The following is a 19,370-nucleotide window of genomic DNA, read 5'->3' on the forward strand; positions in this document are numbered from 1 at the left end:
AACAATGGTGCTCTACTGCTCTCAGCCACTCCAGCCAGATACTAAAGTGCTGTCAGTGGACACATCAGTGACAGAAGAACCAAGACACCCACAGATTTTTGGCCTCTGGTTTTCCCATGCTCACCCCACACACCCTGGGTGCGGGCTTATTTGGAAAAGGGCAAAGGATGCAAAAGCTAACATCCAGCAGCCTTCGTGGTAGACCTGGGGGCTCTATGGGCCTCTAGGCCAAGCACCTGTGGCCCCAACTCTTTCTCAGAGGTGATGTCCTGCCACAGTGGCCCAGGGCCCCAAACCCCATGGCACTGTCCACCAGTTGTTCTCAGCCCATAACTAAAATGGCTGTGGCTGTCTGCCAGAAAGGAAGGAAACGTCTCAAGGGTGTGACTTGCCCACAGGGCTGTGCTGTGATTTGAGTCTTGATGCCCAGGTCACCTTGAGTCCTGTGATCCAGGGGCCCTCTTGTCTCAGCCTCCCGGGTGGCTGGGACGCAGGGCTGTGTCACCAGACGAGGCATGGGTGCTACTTTGAAACATGACCCCCATCAAAAGAAAATACAACAAACGCAGAGCCCTGTGGAAAGAAACGGCTCCATCAAAGCTCCTTCAAGGCCGGCTGTAGTGGAACAAGCCTGCGATCCCAGCACTAAGGAGGCAGAGGCAGGAGGACCTCGAGATCCAGGCCAGCCTAGGCTATGTAGTGAGACCCTAGCCCAGAGGAGTGAAAAGAGCTTACAAAGCTTCTATACAAGTCACTTCTTGCCTAGGTCTCGGCATCAAAGGACACTATCAGCTTCCTAGGTCACAGTGGTCACCACCAGCCCCCTACTGCTACCCATAAGAGTAAAACTTAACCCCTTGCTGGGAGCAACAGCCAGAATCAGCTGACTAGAATCACATGGAGGGTATACAGTGGGCTCTCAGGGGCCAAGAAGAAAGACAAGGAAGAAGGGCGTTCTACCTCTGTCTTCCATTACTGGACTATACCAATGCCAGCCTGCTACCCAATGCTGGCCCTGTCATCCCCAGGGGCAACCACACTAAAAAGCCAAATGGTCCAGATGCCATATGAACAATGGGCACAGATGCACTTGCCCAGGGAGGACCAGATGTCCAAAGTCAGTGATGGGGCTGAGCAGCATTGACTTCTGAGAGCTACTGCTGAGGTGCTGAGGGGAGACTGACAGCTGTGTTCTGTCACTGACAAAATACAGCAAGCACAGAGGAGAAGCAGCTACCTCACAGGCACACAGAGCGATGGCCTCATATCCACACCACACAGAGAACATTCCTAGGACATGGGGATAGAGAGGGTAAGAGGACCCTGTGCTGCCAATCTAGCCACCAGTATTCAGGTGTCTAAAGTCTGGAGTCCATGGGGGTACATACCTGTCACCCCAGCACTTAGAAGTGTGAACTCAGTTGAGCAGTAGTAGCGCGCCTTTACTCCCAGCACTTGGGAGGCAGAGGCAGGTGGATTTCTGAATTTGAGGCCAGCCTGGTCTACAGAGTGAGTTCCAGGACAGCCAGGACTATACAGAGAAACCCTGTCTCAAAAAAAACAAAAAAACAAAAAGGAGGAGGAGGAGATGGTATGTGAATCCCAGCCTGGGATACAAATCAAGACTATCTCAAAATAAAATAAAACAAAATAATCTGGTCTGTGGCTCCATTGTAGAGCACTTGCCTCACATGTAGAAAGAAGGTCCTGGGTTCCACCCTTAGTTCCCATCCCAGCTTCCCACTTAGGAGGTAAAGGCAGGAGACTCAGGAGGTCAAGGCTAGCCTGGGATACACAGTGAGCTCAAGGACATCTTGAGCTATAAAAAACTCTGTCTTAAAAATTATGAGCTGGGCGTGGTGGCCACCCTCCTTTAATCCCAGCACTCGGGAGGCAGAGGCAGGCAGATTTCTAAATTTGAGGCCAGCCTGATCTACAAAGTGAGTTCTAGGACAGCCAGGGCTATATAGAGAAACCCTGTCTCGGAAAAAAAAAAAAAAAAAAAAAAAAAGACCAAAAGGCTAGAAAGAGGACTCAGAGAAAACTGGGTATTCTACAAGACAGGGGTTGGATTCTCAGTGCCTAACTGACAGCTCACCACTGTCTGACATTCTAGTTCTAAAGGACTCAACACCCTCTTCTGATCTGCTTAACACCAGTCAAGCACAGGGTGCAGGCAAAACACTCATATACCTAAAATAAATTACTAAAAACAATGACCACCCAGCTAACTCAATCAGCAGACATGAGACTGTTTTTGTTGTTGGCTTTTTTTTTCCCCCAAGACAGGGTTTCTCTGTGTAGTCCCGGCTGTCCTGGAAATCACTGTAAGATAAATAAGACTGGCCTCAAATTCAGAGATCCACCTGCTTCTGCCTCCCAAGTGTTGGGATTAAAAGTGTGCACCACTACCACTACCTGGCTATGAGGCTCTCAAACTCCAAGCATGAGATTTCTAACTCAAAAATTAATAAGTAAGGGGCTGGAGAGATAGCTCAGTGTTTAAGAGCACTTACTGTTCTTCCGGAAGTCCTGAGTTAATTCCCAAGAACCAACCACATGGTGGCTCACAACCACATGTAATGGAATATGAGGCCCTCTTCAGGTGTGTCTGAAGACAGCTACATCGTACTCAAATATACATAAAAGAAATAAATCTTTAAAAGATTACTAAGTAAACTAGGCGTGGTTGTGCACACCTTTAATCTCAGCACTTGGGAGGCAGAGTTAGAAGTTGGCAGATCTCAGAAACAGACAGAGTTCAGGACAGCAGGCTCTACACAGCAAGTTATAGGTCAGCCAGGACTTCACAGTGAGGCCCTGTCTCTAAACAAAAATAATCACTAGGAACTATTAAGTAAGCAAGTAAACAAAAGCTTAGACTGGAGACATGCTTTGGTGCTAGAATGCTAGGCCAGCACACAAGCCACTGGTCCCAGCATTAAAAACCAAAGCCAGGGGCTGGTGAGATGGCTTAGCGGGTAAGGGCACTGACTGCTCTTCCAAAGGTCCTGAGTTCAAGTCCCAGCAACCACATGAAGGCTCACAACCACCTATAATGGGATCTGACGCCCTCTTCTGGTGCGTCTGAAGACAACTACAGTGTACCTATGTATAATAATAAATCTTTGGGCCAGAACAGTCAGGGACTGAGCGAGTGGGGCTGACTGAGTGAACAGAGGTCCTAAATTCAACTCCCAACAACCAGATGAAGGCTCACAACCATCCGTACAGCTACAGTGTACTCATATACATAAAAAAAAAAAAAAAAAAAAAAAAAGGAATAATGACAGGAACAAACACCAATGAACAGGAGTGGGTAGATTCCCTAGTCAGGCAACAGCAGGAAGTGGCAACCTGTCACCCTGGGCCCTCACCACTGCACAGCTGCTGATGCACCTGTTATGGAGGTGAAAGCTCCTGGCTGGCAACCAAGCTACTTGCTCTCTTCCAATCCTGCACTACTGTTTAGTACATCCTGATCTACATAGACCAAGTAACCCAGGCTGGCCCAATCTTGCAGTCCTTCTGCACACACGCACACTGGAGTTTCACCCCCGACTAGCCTCGAACTCACAGAGATCCACCGGCCTCTGCCTCCTGATGCTGGAATTAAAGGGTATATATTACCATGCCCAGCCTTAGCATTATCTTTTCTGAGGATTTGAGAATTTTCAAAATGAGACTGAAAATATAACAGCAAACCAACAGAGGAAGAGGGAAACAGACTCCTGAAAGAAGCCTGGCTGGTCCTGTCTGGGGACAGAGGGACAGAAGTCTCACACTCTTTGTCGGTGATATTGCCTGCTTGCTTGACAGACAGAGTTTTTTGACCCAGGGGCCTCTCCTTGCAGAGAGGTCTAGGGTTTGGCTCCCAGTGAGGTAGAAGAGACTACCATAAACATAACAGAGCTGCTGCCATAAAGATTTGGCAGTACATTTGCTTTGGAGACATTAATTAAATCAGGAAAGGAACTAAGCTAAAAGGTGGCTTCTCCAACCCCCAGAGATAAGCAGTAGCTACTCAGAAATGTTAAGAGATAAGCAGACAGCATGCCAGGCTGTGAGCATTTGTTCACAACACTGACAAGCCATCCCCCAGGAACACACCTCTGACAGGCAGCCACAGCCAACGTCAAGTCCTAGCCTCTTCAAAGCCCCTGAGTCTCTTCTGGAGAAGAGCAAAACTCTATAAGGTAGGCAAAATGACCTGGGTAACAACATAGTGTACTGAAGAAATAATTCTGGCAAATCTGCCCACGTGCCCAGACTTGCAGTCTCCTGGCTCTGTTTAAATTGCTCAAAGTGTAACCCAGGGCAGGACCTGAAAGAGATGACCTCCTGTGTGGAAAGCAGGAGCCTAAGCTATAACTTAGGAAGCCTCTATCTGAGCCACACTCCTCTGTGGGCAGTAGCTGGAACCAGACGAGTTCTATTAAAGAGCCATCCCTTCGTTAACTCACTTGTGCACAGGGATTCCTCACAGGAAGTTATACTGTATGTAGCAACAGCATCTACATCAGGTGGCTCACAACCATCTCTAGCTCCATCTAGTCCTGGGAATCAACACCCTCCTCTGGCCTCCACAGGTACCTGGCACACATGTGGTATACAGGCATGCTTGCATACAAGAATCAGTAAGGAGATGGGCCTTCACTATGTAGCCCAAACTGGCCTGTATCTATCACTTCTGACTGGTGGTCACACTGCAGAAACAGCCCATGACTTTGGTAAGAATAGGTGGCACTCTTAGAAGCAAAGCCATCGCGAAAGGCCAGTCATGCGCACCATTTGGAGAAGCTGAACCCAAACCAGTGATCTCATGTGACCCCCAAGGTCTGTGACAATTGGTGGGTGTGCTCACACTTAGCCAGGCCCCTAGCATCACCCTCAGAGCTGTACCCTGCTGGCAGGCTTGTGGCAGTTCCCACTGGGAGATTCCTCTGCAAGACTTGGGCAGCAAGGACCTTCTGTGTATGGAACCCTGGGCAATGGCATTTAAACCTCAGAGCCACCAAACTGCCCGAGTACAACAGGCCCCTACTGTGGGTCTGTCCACAAAGCAGCAGAGGGGCTGCTGGAGACTGTGTGGGGGTTTCAACATACCCAACTAAAGCTGCCTAACAGATGACTGCAGGAGGACCTAGAAAAGTCCCAATAGTACCCAACACTGAAGAGAAACAACCGAGACAGATCTGATACGACTCTGACTCCTACCAAAGACTACACAGAGGATGCCAAGGCACAACTGTCACCAAGCAGGGGACAAAAGTCCACATGGCATTTTGGAAACCACCCAGTCACCAAAACAAACTTGCAGCTTCCTGTGGCCTCCAGATGTTACAGCAAAAAATAGAAATGGAGAGCCAAGCCATTCAACACCACCACTCAGGTAGTGTCACCCTGGCAGGCATGGGAGTGGAGTGTACAGCAGGCTTCCTTCACCTAAGTAGACACATGCGAGTGCGCGCGCGCGCGCGCACACACACACACACACACACACACACACACACACGGTGGCAACTGTATGGCCAGCAGCAGCCCCTAGCTGACTACCCAAATCCCAAATACTGCCAGTCTCTCAACAGGATGCAAATACACAGGATTCACACAGGTTGGGAGCCCTGCCACCAGCAGCTACTGTCTTCTGATATGTCCAGGAGGGGACAAATGATGGCCTTGAAAAAGACAGTCAAGAAGGCCGTGGCATCCTGGGCTGTTGCCTCTCCACATCTAGCAACGGCCAAACATGGCACCCCCTAGACATGTAGTACAAATGGCCTCTGGGGCAATGTGCCCTCCAAGAAGGAGGACTCAGCTCCACAGACAGGGAGGAAGGGCAGAAGAATAGTAAGCGGATTATTCCAGATGCAGCGACATACACTGGCTGGGACACAGTCCCCTAAGACACTCTCCTAGGGTGCTTGGAATAGAATGGGGGCTGTGTGCTAAGTGTATGCTCTATGCACCCTAAAATGTGCATAATACTTGCTAGTCTAGAATTTACCAACCTCTCTCCTTCCCGCTTCCTTTCTCAGTCCTTCTGCCCTGGCTCTCCCAGGATAGGGAGACAATTCTAAGACACAGTATTGGGATCTGAGACCATGTCAAGAGCTGATGTTCTGGTTCAAGGTAAAGTTCAGAGGTCCCATCAGCCTGGCCTTCAATGGCTTATTATGTGACAGAGCAAGCTGGAAGAAGGTATGTATTCAGAGTGCGCAGTAGCCCCTTACCTTCTGTCCTTTGTCCTTTTGAAACACAAAGACGGACGGTGCGACGGCAGGCTTTTCTGAAAAAAGAAACATCAATGTTTGCTGAACACTGCATGAGAATGGTCAACATGGCTCTTTTGTTTCTGGTCAGGTGGACACCCTAGTGTAGTATGCCAATGAGTGCCCACAGGTAGCCAACAATACTCATATATGCAACGTACACAAAAACAAATTAAAAAGCAGCTCACAGAACACCAAGCTGCTCAGAGGCTACATCAGGGAGCACACCAGTGACACAGTCCTGTCCTTTTCTACAAGCACAGTACTGGGTTCAGGATTCAGGACAGGGGTGCAAGACACCAGAGCACCATATGACTCCTGCCTAAAAGCTGAGTACCAACTTGGTTGTTTTGCTGCTATTTTGTTTTTGAGACTGGGCCTCACCGGTAAATCAGGCTAGCCACAGTCACAGAGATACCTCCCAAGTGCTGGGATTAAAGGTGTACATTACCCGCCTGACTGGCAAGCAGCTGGTCCTCACACTTCTGCTCTCTAGACAGCACCCCTAGAAACCCAAACAATCTGGCTTCCACAGGTGCTGATTAAACAGGACTTCAGCAGCACTGCCATGACGTGCTGCCCAGAGGCAAACAGTGGCAGGTTCTGCATCTGATGGGACAGGACAGTGCCTTCCTGGCTGTGCTAACTCCCATTAGCACCATATGCCCCTGAGGTTGAGTAGAAAGAGGCCTGAGCACTTAGGAGGCACGATGCCAAAAACAGCCACAGTCCTGAGATGGCAGATGTGCACACATCCGCACTCAGCACATGTGGAGAGGAGATGGGGAGGAAAGGACCACAGGGTAACCATTTGAGAGCAGGCTTGAGGAGGGACACGAACATCAAGGCCGTGACCACACAGACACCCCCCACTCACCCATAACCCAGTCCTAGAGAAGCAGGACACTGAACTTAGCCTGGGTCACAGAACTTAAAACATGCAGTCTGCTGACAATGACACTCTCACTACTTCAGTCCCCACTGCCTCGTGCTCCTGTGACCACCTGTGTTCATCTGTCTTATAGCCCAAGCTGGCATCCAAGCACCACCAGACTCATGGCTCCTGTAACTACAGCTAATACAAGTGATGGCAAGGAAACAAACTGGGCAGACAGGAGCAGCTCACCACAGTCTGTGCCAGTTCCCCAGAGCCCTGTCAGCACGTCTGGGCCCAAGCTTAGCAGCTGGGCCAGTGCCCATCCATCCGCAGATCTGCCTCTGCACCCAGCATCTGTGAGATGTGCAAGAAGCCGTCTTGGCCATCTTGGTCCCTTTTCACCCAACCCTGGCTCTAGGATTGCTGAGGATAGCACCTCAGCCCAGGGGATACTACCTCATAAATATATGGCTGGAACTATGAAATGAGACGCTTTTTTTTCCCTGCTAGGACTGCCTGTCCACCTGTCAACTACTGGGACTTACAGGGCAACTACAGAGTGGACGGCTGGAGCCTCAGTTCCTAGGTCCTCTGTGGGGCTGATGAGCCTCAGATGTTGGTCAAGCCAGTAAATGGTGCCTGCTGCTGCTGAAGACAGCATAGGACTGCAGCCTGGGGAAGTCACTCTTTCCTTTCCTCAGAGGCAGCCCCAACACAGCCCCTTAGTACAATGGGGTATGTGTCCCCCAAAGAATAGATCAGATCAGATACTGCAGAGATCAGCATCAGGTAAGAACAGCTGTAGAAAATCCAGAGGCATGTTCAGCTGGGGACAGAAGCAGCCAGACAGGTGACATCAATGCAGACCAGATCTACTTTGGCCTAGTTCTCACTTGAAATCATCCAGACCTTCCTTTCTTGCATCTGCAGTCATCATGGCCCCAGGTGTGGCAGATGTCTAAAGCTACCATGCTTCCAAGTTACTAGGGCATAAGATCCACCAGGAGGATGGGCTGGCTGCCTTGCACCATGGCTCACTCCTGGGGCCAACATGCAGACAATGTCCTCAGCTTGCATCAGCACAGGGACACCAAGACAAGCTCCCAAAACGTCTGTGGCCAGCATGTCAACCAAAGTATGATACCTAAAATCCACCCACTCTCTAAGCAGGGCACACGGCTGCATGTCCATCCCCAACACCACAGAAACCACATGTAGTGTGGCACACACACCTGCACCTGCACCCCTTACCAGCACTGGGGAGGTAGAGGCAGAGGATCAGGAGTTCAAGATGACTACATGATACATTGGACTACCTCAAAAACAAACAGGGCTGGTGAGATGGCTCAGCAGGGTGAGATGCTTGGTGCCAACTGGACTGTGGAACCCACATGGTAGAAAACCTGTCCTGAAGGCTGTCCTAAGTACAAACAAAACCAGAAGGTGCTAGAGAGCCACTCAGCCACTGAGCACAGTTCCTGTTCTTGCAGAAGACCTGGATTTGGTTCCCAGAACCCACATCAGGTAGCTCAAACCACAGCCTCTTCGGGGCTCCACCAACACTATAGTCATGTATACCAATTCACACATGTAATTAAACTTTAAAAAAAGAAAACACCCTACTTCATAAACAAGACCCCATGCAACCCACAGATATTTATTGAATGCTGAGTTCCAGAACTAAAGTGGGTGACAACGCAGGCTATAGCTTGGCCACTCTCCTCTCCGGGGCAGCATACAAGGGACGGACAGAGCCCAGGGCAGGAGAGGGTGCAGGTACAACAGGAGCCCCAAGGCTGGGGACAGGAGTAAGCCTTGAATTCACTGAACCACACAGGGCTTCACAGACATTACAGCAGCTGTCATCTAACCCCCAGAGGATAAATACCTGGGAGGAACTTTGGGGCCTGAGTCCACCAAAGCAGGGCAAAGACAGAATGGCAGAAGGAGCTCTTATCTCATCACTGCCTCCTGATGCCGCCTCACTTTCCAGATAGCCATCACAGCTGATCAACCCCCACAGGCTCAGCACCATGTCAGCAAGGCGCCTCCATCTCCTTATCCAAGAACACCATTGGTAAATATTTCTCTAGTACCCTGGGTCCTGAGTCAGCCACTTTAATCCAGTGAGGACAGTTACAAATGCCAGCTGTCAGTTGCCTGAGAACAATCTGCACTGGACAGAGGCAAACCCTTGCCATACAAGTCTCCACTTGTCATCACTGGTCCCCTATGAGCTCCACGGTGGGGAAGAATGAGGAGGCCTCTGGCCTATGTGTCTCAGGCTTCCTGGCCCTGACTGGCAGGGTGGCATCTGGAAGCATCTTCCCGTGAAACACTTCTCTGAAAGTTCCTAGCTGGGCTGGTAGAGGAACTGGGGACAGCACTGCTTGGGTAAGCACACCATTTGTGCTTTACAGTTCCCACAACAGGGGGAACAGCACTCCACCGGTAGCCGACACATAAAGCACCTGTCATTCTCACTCATCTTTAATGCCATTTTCCTACTGTGGCCAGGTATTGAGTGTCTAGGAGACATAGCACAAGCCAAGGAGGCCTGGACCCCAGGGGTGCCCTACTCCTCAGTACTACTAACAGCAGCTAAAGACCAACCTCTGAAGTGAGGGAGACCACGCCCACTGGATCAGCTCCTGAGAAGGACAGGCCACATCTGCTGCCTCCTCCATCCTGCTGTCCCTTCAGCCCAGGAAGAGTTTGCTCACACTAAGTCTGGCAAAACCCCAGTGAGCTCATAAAAAGGAAGTGATATAGAGTCCCTCAGTGTAACAAAGGCAGAAAAGTGCCCTGCGTGGCCCGACATGGACACAGTGAAGTGAAATCGAGGAAAGGCTGGTGGAGAAAGTAGCCCAGCTAGAAGAAAATCTGAGGCCCCAGAACACACAGCGCTGGGCAGCTGCCTGAGATTGGCGGTAGTAGTGTGGGTGCAGTCAAGGCCTCAGCTATGCAGATCCTGGTGACTGTGAAACAGGAAAGGGTAAATAAGAGCTGTGTTCAAGTGCTTAAGGACGCAGTGACCCACTGCAGGATCCAAGGCAGTGTCAATCCCTGTCACTGCAATCACATCCAAGGCCACATGACAAATCACTAAGGCCATCTGGAATCGAAAGCTGCTACCCTTCAGGTGACCAACAATGACGTGCCTGAGGCAATGCCCGGTGGCTGGCAATCCCAGAGGTCCTAGAGGCAGATTCTGAGGGAAGACAAGATGAGCTGAGAACCTGGTGCCAGGCCCGAGGTCACCAGTGGGGATGAGATCTCAGCTAACTAGGGAAGCAAGAACCAAGCAAACATAGAGCAGCTACATTCATGGAGGGGACAGTCTCACAGAAGTAAGTCGAGGAGCCTAAAATGTAGAAGGCACTGTGGTGATCAGTGCCAGGAGGTGGGAGGGGCTGCACTTCTGGCATCCTTCCTGTCACCCAACAATGACAGAATTGCCAGCAGTCATGGTACACTGAAAAGGAGGGCAGTCCACCTCACTTGGCTGGCAGGCAGTTGCCCTCACAGTCTGACTCCATCAACTCATGCCATACAAGGCTGCCCACAACACTTACTGGGCACAGCAGATGGGGAATGGGGAGGACTAGCACTCACAAAGCACAGGACCAGGGAGCCACCAACCCCAAGCTTTAGCACATGCAAGATCAGCATTCCCATCTTAACATCATGGGAAGAAAAGAGGTCAGGTCCCTGCCCATACTAGCCACCTGATCACACTTGACTGAGACAGATGCCATCACCCAATAGAACCTAGCTTCAGGACACCTCTCTCTCTCCCTGGCCTCACAGGGCAGATCTCTGGGGTGCTCAGGTCTCTCCTAACCTGCTGATTCTTTTGGTGACAGAGGGTGAGTGAATGTGGCTGATGCTCTGGGAGGAGGGGTCACAAAAATCACCGATCATCCTATGCTAGCCCCAATGCTAGTCTATCCTGCAGAGAACATCTTGATCCGCAGCCAGCAGGACTAGCATGTATTCCCACACTCTTCAGGGGCAGTCACTTGGGAACAGCCCTATCCCGAAACCCACCAGACTCCTCTTCCTGCCCAGCTTCCAGATGCAGGAACTGAGACAGGAGCCTGCTGGCTAGACCCAGGCAAAATGCCCTGAGTTGCAGACAATTCACAAACCCAGGCTCCTTCCTGGCTCTCAAGCTTTTTGGCAGTAGGACCCACTACCATGCCATCATATGACTCAAGGCTGTAATACCTTCACAGATGGGGGCAATGGCTGCCAAGACCCTCACCCTGTGAGAAAGGAGCCCGGATTTATCTGGGGTGTTAAGGACACCAGGAAAGAGTAAGAGCTGACCTAATTTCTGGTGATCCCAAGGCCTTTGCACATGTGAAACAAGTGCTCACCAGAGGCACAACCCAGTCAGAGAGGGCATGTGTGTTTGTGTGTGTGTGTATGGGTGTATGTTTATCTTTAAAAAGTGGTGGTGTATCGGACAGTGGTGGCTCACGCCTGTAATCCCAGCACTTGGGAGGCAGAGGCAGGCGGATTTCTGAGTTCAAGGCCAGCCTGGGCAAAAAAAAAAAAGTAGTGGTGCACACCTTTAATCCTAGCACTCCAGAGACAGAAGGTGGATCTTTGAGTTCGAGGCCAGCCTGGTCTACAAAGTGAGTTCCAGGACAGCCAGAGCTACACAGAGAAACCCTGTCTCTAAAAACAAACAAATAAGTATTTGAGCCTGCCGGCACAGGCCTGTCATCCCAGCTAGCTGGCAGAAGCTTGGGGTCATTCTGAGGTGGCAGCAGCAGTGGTCCTCAGACCATGAACACAGTGAAGCTTCTGACAGAGTCCTACACAGTTACTGCAAACCCTTGGAAACACTTAACCAGCATACAGCAGGCAGCAGCCGCTCTAGCACAGACAAGTGCAGTAGGCATTGAGGTGTCCAGGGGTACACAGTCTCTCTAGACAAGGGGCAGCAGCTGACCTCTAGCCCCAGCAAACCCCAAATGTGCAAGTTGCTCCAAACCAGTTCCTCATTTTTCAAGACAAGTCAGAAACCTGCTGCTTTCCCCGCAATTGCAGAATCTCAGGCCAGTTCCTAATTAAAAACTAACGCAGAAGCCTCATTAGAAGGCAGCAGCTCCTCCGCTGTGCCCCAGGGAAGGTGACAATTTCTGCCCATGGTGTTCCACTTTGCCTTCCTGGAGATTGTCAAACTCTCTAGCTGCCCTGGGCCTCTGTAACCATCTCTGGCTTGTGTAGCCTCAGCATTGACCTGGCAGCCAGTGCTGAGAGGACACTGCACACCCAGGGCACAGTGGAAGGAGTGGAAGGGCAGGTTACACTGTAAGCTAGCAGGGGGACCCAGCATTCTAAACTACATGCTTCTCTCCACCACACTGAGGAGACCCCAGGACAGCAGAACCAAAGGTCCTTAGGACAGACACAGCACTGCCACTAAGCTGGAGTGATGGAAAGGAAGCTCCTTGGAGAGCTATCAGCCTCTCCTGCATCAACAGGTCTAGTGTCTGAACTGAACTCTTTCCCCACCAGTCCCTGGCTCTTTCCTTTTCATTTGGGGCTCAAGACAGGAGTTCTCAGTGTGCCCCTGGCTGTCCTGGAACTCAATCTGTGCACCAGCCCTGCCTCAAACTTAGCTTGCCTTTGCTCCTCCGTTCTGAGATTAAAGGTGTGTACCACCACCACCACCACCACCTAGCTTCAGGCATTGTTCTTTTTTTCCTGTTCTGAATTTTGAGACAGGGTCTTGCTAAGCTGTCCAGGTTAATCTTGAAATCACTATGGATTGTAACCCAGGGTAGCCTGAACTTGAGCCTCGCAAGTGCTAGGACAACAGGTCTGGGTTCTCCAAGCTCAACTGCCTCCACACTCCAACTCCCTTCTCAAGCCAACCATTGAACAGACCAGTCAGTTCAAATGGCTCCTGACACCTGCACTTTCTGCAGCCCAATTGTCATAAAACCTCTCTGCCACCATTCCACCTCTGCTAGAGAAGCAAGAGTCGAGGCCAGGCACAGGGCCTCGTCCAAAGACATACCCAGGGCCACTTGTCATCCATCTATGTCAGCACACAGCCCTGTCCTCTTCCCTTGACCTAAAGGTTAAGTGTAGGTCATGAAAGGTAAAGAGAGGCCAGGGGCCTGGTGAGATGGCTCACTAACTACTCTTCTGAAGGTCTTGAGTTCAAATCCCAGCAACCACATGGTGGCTCACAACCACATGAAATGAGATCTGACACCCCCTTCTGGTGCATCTGAAAACAGCTATAGTGTACTTATGTATAATAACAAATCTTTGGGCCAGAGTGAGCCGGGCCAACTGGAACGAGCAGAGGTCCTAAATTCAATTCCCAACAACCACATGAAGGCTCACAACCATCTGAACAGCTATACTCATATACATCAAATAAATAAATAAATAAATCTTTTTTGTTTGGTTGGTTGGTTTTTTTTTTTTTTTTTGGTTTTTCGAGACAAGGTTTCTCTGTATAGCTCTGGCTGTCCTGGAACTCACTTTGTACACCAGGCTGGCCTCAAACTCAGAAATCCCCCTGCCTCTGCCTCCCGAGTGCTGGGATTAAAGGCATGCACCACCACGCCCGGCAATAAATAAATCTTTAAAAATAAATAAATAAATAAAAGAGCCCAGGAACCAAGTCCAACTCTAGAGGGTCATAGGTGATACTTGAGGCCACACAGCAGACAGGACACCTCGCTACAAGGACCTGTAATGCCTAGGGCAGCATCCTCCACAACCAAGAAGCCCACCCCAGATGTCAAAAGTGCCCAGGTTGAAAAGCCCTGAGCTACAAAATCATACAATGACAGGCAGACAGGATTCAGACAGAGGACGGCTCCCATCAGCCACTAAGTCAGGGTCATTCTAGTGGAGCAGAGACAACACAACTTAAAGACTCACTCTACCTCCTCCCTTCCATCCATCCATGTAAAATTGTAGATGGAACCCAAGACCATACCCCCAGCACTTTTCATTCTTTTCCTCCCTCTCTGATCCCCCACTGAGCCTTTGAATTGCCCAGGGTGGTCCAGGGTGGGAACACAAGGTGCCAGTGAGTACTCATTATCTAAGGCAGAGATTCATCAAGGCTTACAAGCACCATGATGGAGACCATGATTTGCATTGCCATTTTGTTAGTGGGGAAACGGAGGCCTCAGTTCAAGGCAGTGAGCTTGCTTGCTCTAGAGTAGAGCCTGTGCCTAACATCCCCTGGCACCCTTGAGCCTGTCTGGGAGATAACTCTGCAGCTACTCCCACTCCCAAGGTGGAGCTATGTACTGAAGTATTTCAGGAAATCATGGCCCTAGGACAGGAGACAGAAGACAGAGTGCTACTATCATCCACTTAAACACACAACTGTGGTGCTAAGCCTAAAATGCATAGGACAGATCTGTGCAGCTCAATGTGCTCCCAGTTCCCATTATGCACATATGCAACTCAGCCAGACCTCAGCTGGTCACTGAATAGCTAGAAGCCACTGTTTTGGGGATCCTGCTCTTCTGTGCTATCAGCCGTCCTCCACCAGAGTCAAAACTGTCTTCTGCACCCACCAGTGTTGAGGGACTCCCGAAACAGAACACAGAGCGAGGGTGGGAGATCTTGGTTCCAGGCTGCCTCTCTCCCAGGAGAGAAGCAGTGCAAGGGGATTTCTCAAAGCCATGAGTTACAGAAGTTCTACAAAAGGGCTGTGAGAGCTGCCGGTCCTTCATGATCCATGAGAGCGCCATGGCAACGAGAGCCTGCAGGCTACAGAGCTGGACCACAGCTGAGGATGGTTCCTTACATATGAGCAGGATGTACCTCACCTGAACTGTACAGAGTAGAGCTCTGCAGCCTGGTCTGCCCTTGGTGGTACAAGGACCTAGGAATCTCCAGATATGGACGACCTTGCACCACACTGGATAGAAATCAAGCACCTATGGACTGAAGCGGGCTGGGAGCTGGGGGAGGAGGAAGATGACGCTGAATGCCCAGTCATGTCAGACAGCTACTACCTCAGAATGCCTGAGACGGGAGAGAGCCCAGGACAGAAAGATATGAAATGAAGACAGGGACTTGGGATCTGGGCCTGGAAAGACATGAGCCACAGCCCAAGGGAGCTCATAACCACAGGGTAAGTTTCAAAGCCTCAAAACACACAAGGAACAGGGCTGATGCTTAGAGGCTGAGCACTAGTCCAGTACGAAAATCCCAGGGCTCCATTCCCAGCATCACTTCAGTCAAACACTTGTCATCCTAACACTGGGAAAGTAGCCAGGCAGTGGTGGAGCACACCTTTGGTCCCAGCCCTTTAATCCCAGCACTTGGGAGGCAGAGGCAGGCGGATTTCTGAGTTCAAGGCCAGCCTGGTCTACAGAGTGAGTTCTAGTACAGCCTGGGCTACAAAGAAAAACCCTGTCTCAAAAAAACAAAAACAATACCAAAATCCAAAAACAAACACTGGGAAAGTAGAGACAGGAGGATCAGGAGTTCAAGGCCTTCCTCTGCTAGACAGCAAATTCAAGGTCAGCCTGGATTATATGACACCCTGACTCAAAAGAAAAACCAACACCACACAACTACTTTACAAAGGGGACAAGATATCAAACACCATGCTAGGAACATGCTCAAGAGATGGGGTATTCTGGAAACACAAAATGACTGATTCAGATGTGATGAGGCACAAACCCTTCACCTCCTGAGAAGACTGTGACAGATGTAGTGTCAGAGGATAAACAGCAGGCAGGCACAGACCTTCCTAGCCACAAACTTCAAAACCAAACATTCTCCATCTTAACTTTACAAGCAGTGTGTATTGATAGTGAATAATGTATGGGCACCACAAGAAGACTGAGCCCTAGGTGACAACATGCAAACTGTCCTGTCTCCAAGGCAAAGTGTACTCTCACTCCCAGTCAGAGTCCTGATCAATAAACTCCTTCCACCAACAAAACCTTCCTTTTCCATGGAATAGCTCTTGGATGGCCTCTGTGTCAAGCACTGCTCCAAAAGCAGGAGCCTACTAGTGATGGAGAAGAAGAAACTCCTGCCCTAGCAGTGCTTCTGCGCCAGCAGAGCATGGCTTAGCCGGCTGACTGACAGCTGAAGTCAAGAAATAAAGCAGGGCAGAGGGGACAGGAAAGGTGGCCACCAAAAAAACAGAACAGACCACCAGGGAGGGGGCACTCCAGACAGAGGACATATAGGAGCCCAGTAAGGAAGAAGAAGGCTGGTCAGAGCAGAACCAGTCAGGGAGGAAGGGTCTGTGTAGGAGATACTCTAGCTTCTGATTAAGGTGCTGGATGAAAAGAGGCAGAAGGGAAAGAGGCCTCCTTGGAGGCAGTGGAGGCAGGCACAGAAGAGGACTCCTAAGTACTTCAAAGTCTTGGGGTAGGAGAAAAATTCTCATTGACAACCATAACAGGTTGAGGTCTGGGTGACATTCAGGGAGGGGATTCTGTTCTACACAGGATATTACCCACTCTAAAGGAGACCTCCATGGCATGAGCCCCATGTTCTGTACATACCAGTCATCCCAGCACTTGGGAGGTAGAGTCCGCAGGGTCAGGACTTCAAGGGTAGAGCTGTGAACCTGAGAGCAACCTGGGCTATATGAGACTTTGTCTCAAACAAACCAACTAAAATCCCCTAATTTTTAAAAGGAGTCTGTGTTTAAAACACATCCATGCCACGAAGTAGTGGTGTATGCATTTATTCCAAGCACTCGGGAGGCAGAGGCAGGCAGATTTCTGAGTTCAAGGTCAGCCTGGTCTACAAAGTGAGTTCCATGACAGCCAGGACTACACAGAGAAACCCTGTCTTGAAATACAAACAAACCCACAAAGCACATCAGATCAATCTGTACTTCCCTGGCTCCCTCTACTGCCTCCATCCTCAAAGGCTTGTGTAAAATAGGTAAGAGTTGGGGGAGGGGGTTTTCATCCAGACTACCCAGGTTCACACAAGCTCTGCTTTCTGACCTGCCCCTAGTAACTGACTTACCTACATCTACCCTTCAAGGCCTGGATGGAGTGTAAATACCTCCCAATGCTCTGAAGTGCATGTCCCTGGGTGTTCTACAGAAGCCTCAGACTACATGTCACCGCATAGTGAAGTACCACGTCCCTGCTAACAGCCTGACTGTAGCTGTTAAGGAAAAAGGACAGGGCTGAAAATAGACCTCTGGGGGCTAGAGAGATGGTTAAGCAGTTAAGAGTACTGACTGCTCTTCCAGAGGTCCTGAGTTCAATTCCTAGCAACCACATGGTGGCTCACAACTACCTAATGGGATCCTATGTACTCTTCTGGTGTGTGTCTGAAGACAGCTCCAGTGTACTTTGATAAATAAAAATAAATAAATCTAAAAAAATAAAAGACCCTGAAGTCCCCAAACTGAACCCTGGAGGAGGCCCAAAGGGGCCATCACTGGGTGTCAGGCTTCAGGCTAACTGACTGGGAAAATGTTACATCCCAGAGTGCTCATGTGGGGAGTCAGGGCCACAGAGCAAAAGGGGGTGTGGAAACAATTAGTACATCAGTGCTCAACCTGTGGGTTGCCACCCCTTTGGCAAATGTTTATTTCCAGAAACATTTACATTACCATTCATAACAGTAGCAAAGCTAGTTATGAAGAAGAAACAAAAATAATTTTATGGTTGGGGTCACCACAATGAGGAACTATATTTAAGGGTCACAGCATTAAGAAGATTGAGAACCACTGAATTAGGAAATACAGATCAGGTGGCCAAGCCTAAATCAGGGGATGTAAGCGGCACTCCAAAGGACTCTTAAGACTGGTAGGAAGAGACCTGCAGGTTCTGCAACAACTGGGTAGTCCTACCAATATTCAAACCCCTTAAATGGGATGTCAGACTCCAGAGGGGAGGTTTCACGGTGTCAAAAATAAAAACGGGATGTGAAGAAGCAGTTAGGAGTTTCAAGATCAGATGTCCAGGTCTAAATGGGGGGCATCAAGTGCACCTCAAAGGACCTGGAGCCCTGTGGCGGGAATAGGGGAGTCCGGTCCGGGTTTAAGCAGACCTCGAGGTGCAAGCCACAGGTCGGGGTGTCGGAGCACCTTCACGGGATGAAGGAGAGCCGGACCTGAGCCTGAGGCTATGCCGGGGAAGGAGGCCCAGGCCCCAGGAGAGGGAAGCGGGGAAGGGAGCGTGGCGGGCTGGGCCCGCGAGCAGGCTCGGAGGTCTCGCCCGCCTCGCTCGAGGCCGCGGAGCGGCGTCTCAAGGCCCGTTGGGCTCCCGGGGCGGCGTGCGAGGCCGGAAGGCGTGGGGTGGGGGTGGGGGGGGCGGTCGCGGCGCGGCCGAGGAGCCTCGAGGTCGGGCGGAGGCAGAAGCCGGGGCTGCCGCGAGGAACCCGGCCGGGGACCAGACTCCACGGTAGGGGGGCCCGCTGGGTGCCCAGACCGGGTGAGGCCGAACTCCCACAACCTGAAGCGCTCGCCCTTCGACTCTGGGGCTCCCTCGACTTCCCGCCCCGCGCCCGCCCGCCGCCAGCTGGCCCCCGGCGGCGCCTCCCCTACCTTCGTTCGCCAGGTCCGCCATTTTACTTCCTTAAGCCCTCCCACAAGGCCCCGCGCCCGGCCCCCGGGCTCCGACGGCTTTCTGCTGGGAGAGTTCTGCGCCTGCGCATCCCATAAGCCAGCGCCGGGGTGAGGAGGGAAGCTCGCACCCGCTAGCGCTCCGGCCGCGCGCCTGCGCAGTAACGGCTCTCCGCCCGCCTCTTCCCGCCCGCAAAGGGAAGAGGGTGTGGCTAGCGTGGCACGCGTGCGCACAGGCAGCGCCAGTTTGCCATTGGTCCTGAGCTCCCAGCATTGGCAGCGTGTTAAAGAGGGGCGGGGGGGGGGGCGGGGGGGGATGTAGGATGGCCGAGCCCCACGCATGCGCAGGAGAGACGTGCCGCTGCTTGCTGTTCTGACTGCCGTCCCGCCACTTTCTCTGTTTGTTTCTCTGGTGTGAGCCTAGGCAGGCTTTTTAGCGATTCCGCGTACAGGAAGGAGTGGCCCGTGTCCCTGAATCAGAATCACACAGCTTTCCTGTGGCCATTTGGGGTGGTTGAGGAAGAGGCAAAGTCAGAGGTCACCCTAGATTTCAAACACAGGATGTCCTAATAAAACTAGACTCTTAACCTCTCTGGGCATTAGACTGGGCATTGGTGCGCACGCCTTTAATCCCAGCACTCAGGAGGCAGACGCAAGAGGATCTCCGTTT

General features: G+C 51.0%; 1 protein-coding gene across 4 annotated transcripts in view; it reads right to left on the minus strand.

The window, feature by feature from the left end:
• Positions 1–18,802, minus strand: part of Ranbp3 (RAN binding protein 3) — a 38,619-nt gene extending 19,817 nt beyond the window's left edge. For all 4 annotated transcript variants that reach the window (XM_021149036.2, XM_021149035.3, XM_021149034.2 and 1 more), the window contains exons 1-2: positions 18,683–18,802; positions 6,234–6,289 (exon numbers count right to left, since the gene is read on the minus strand). In XM_021149036.2, coding sequence (XP_021004695.1) covers positions 6,234–6,289; positions 18,683–18,704 — 78 coding nt within the window. In that variant the 5' untranslated portion in view covers positions 18,705–18,802. The remainder of the gene's footprint in view (positions 1–6,233; positions 6,290–18,682) is intronic.
• Positions 18,803–19,370: the final 568 nt, after the last annotated feature.

This window comes from Mus caroli, unplaced genomic scaffold, assembly GCF_978045245.1.
Source record: "Mus caroli unplaced genomic scaffold, Mus_caroli_1 scaffold_18, whole genome shotgun sequence".
Lineage (NCBI taxonomy): Eukaryota > Metazoa > Chordata > Mammalia > Rodentia > Muridae > Mus > Mus caroli.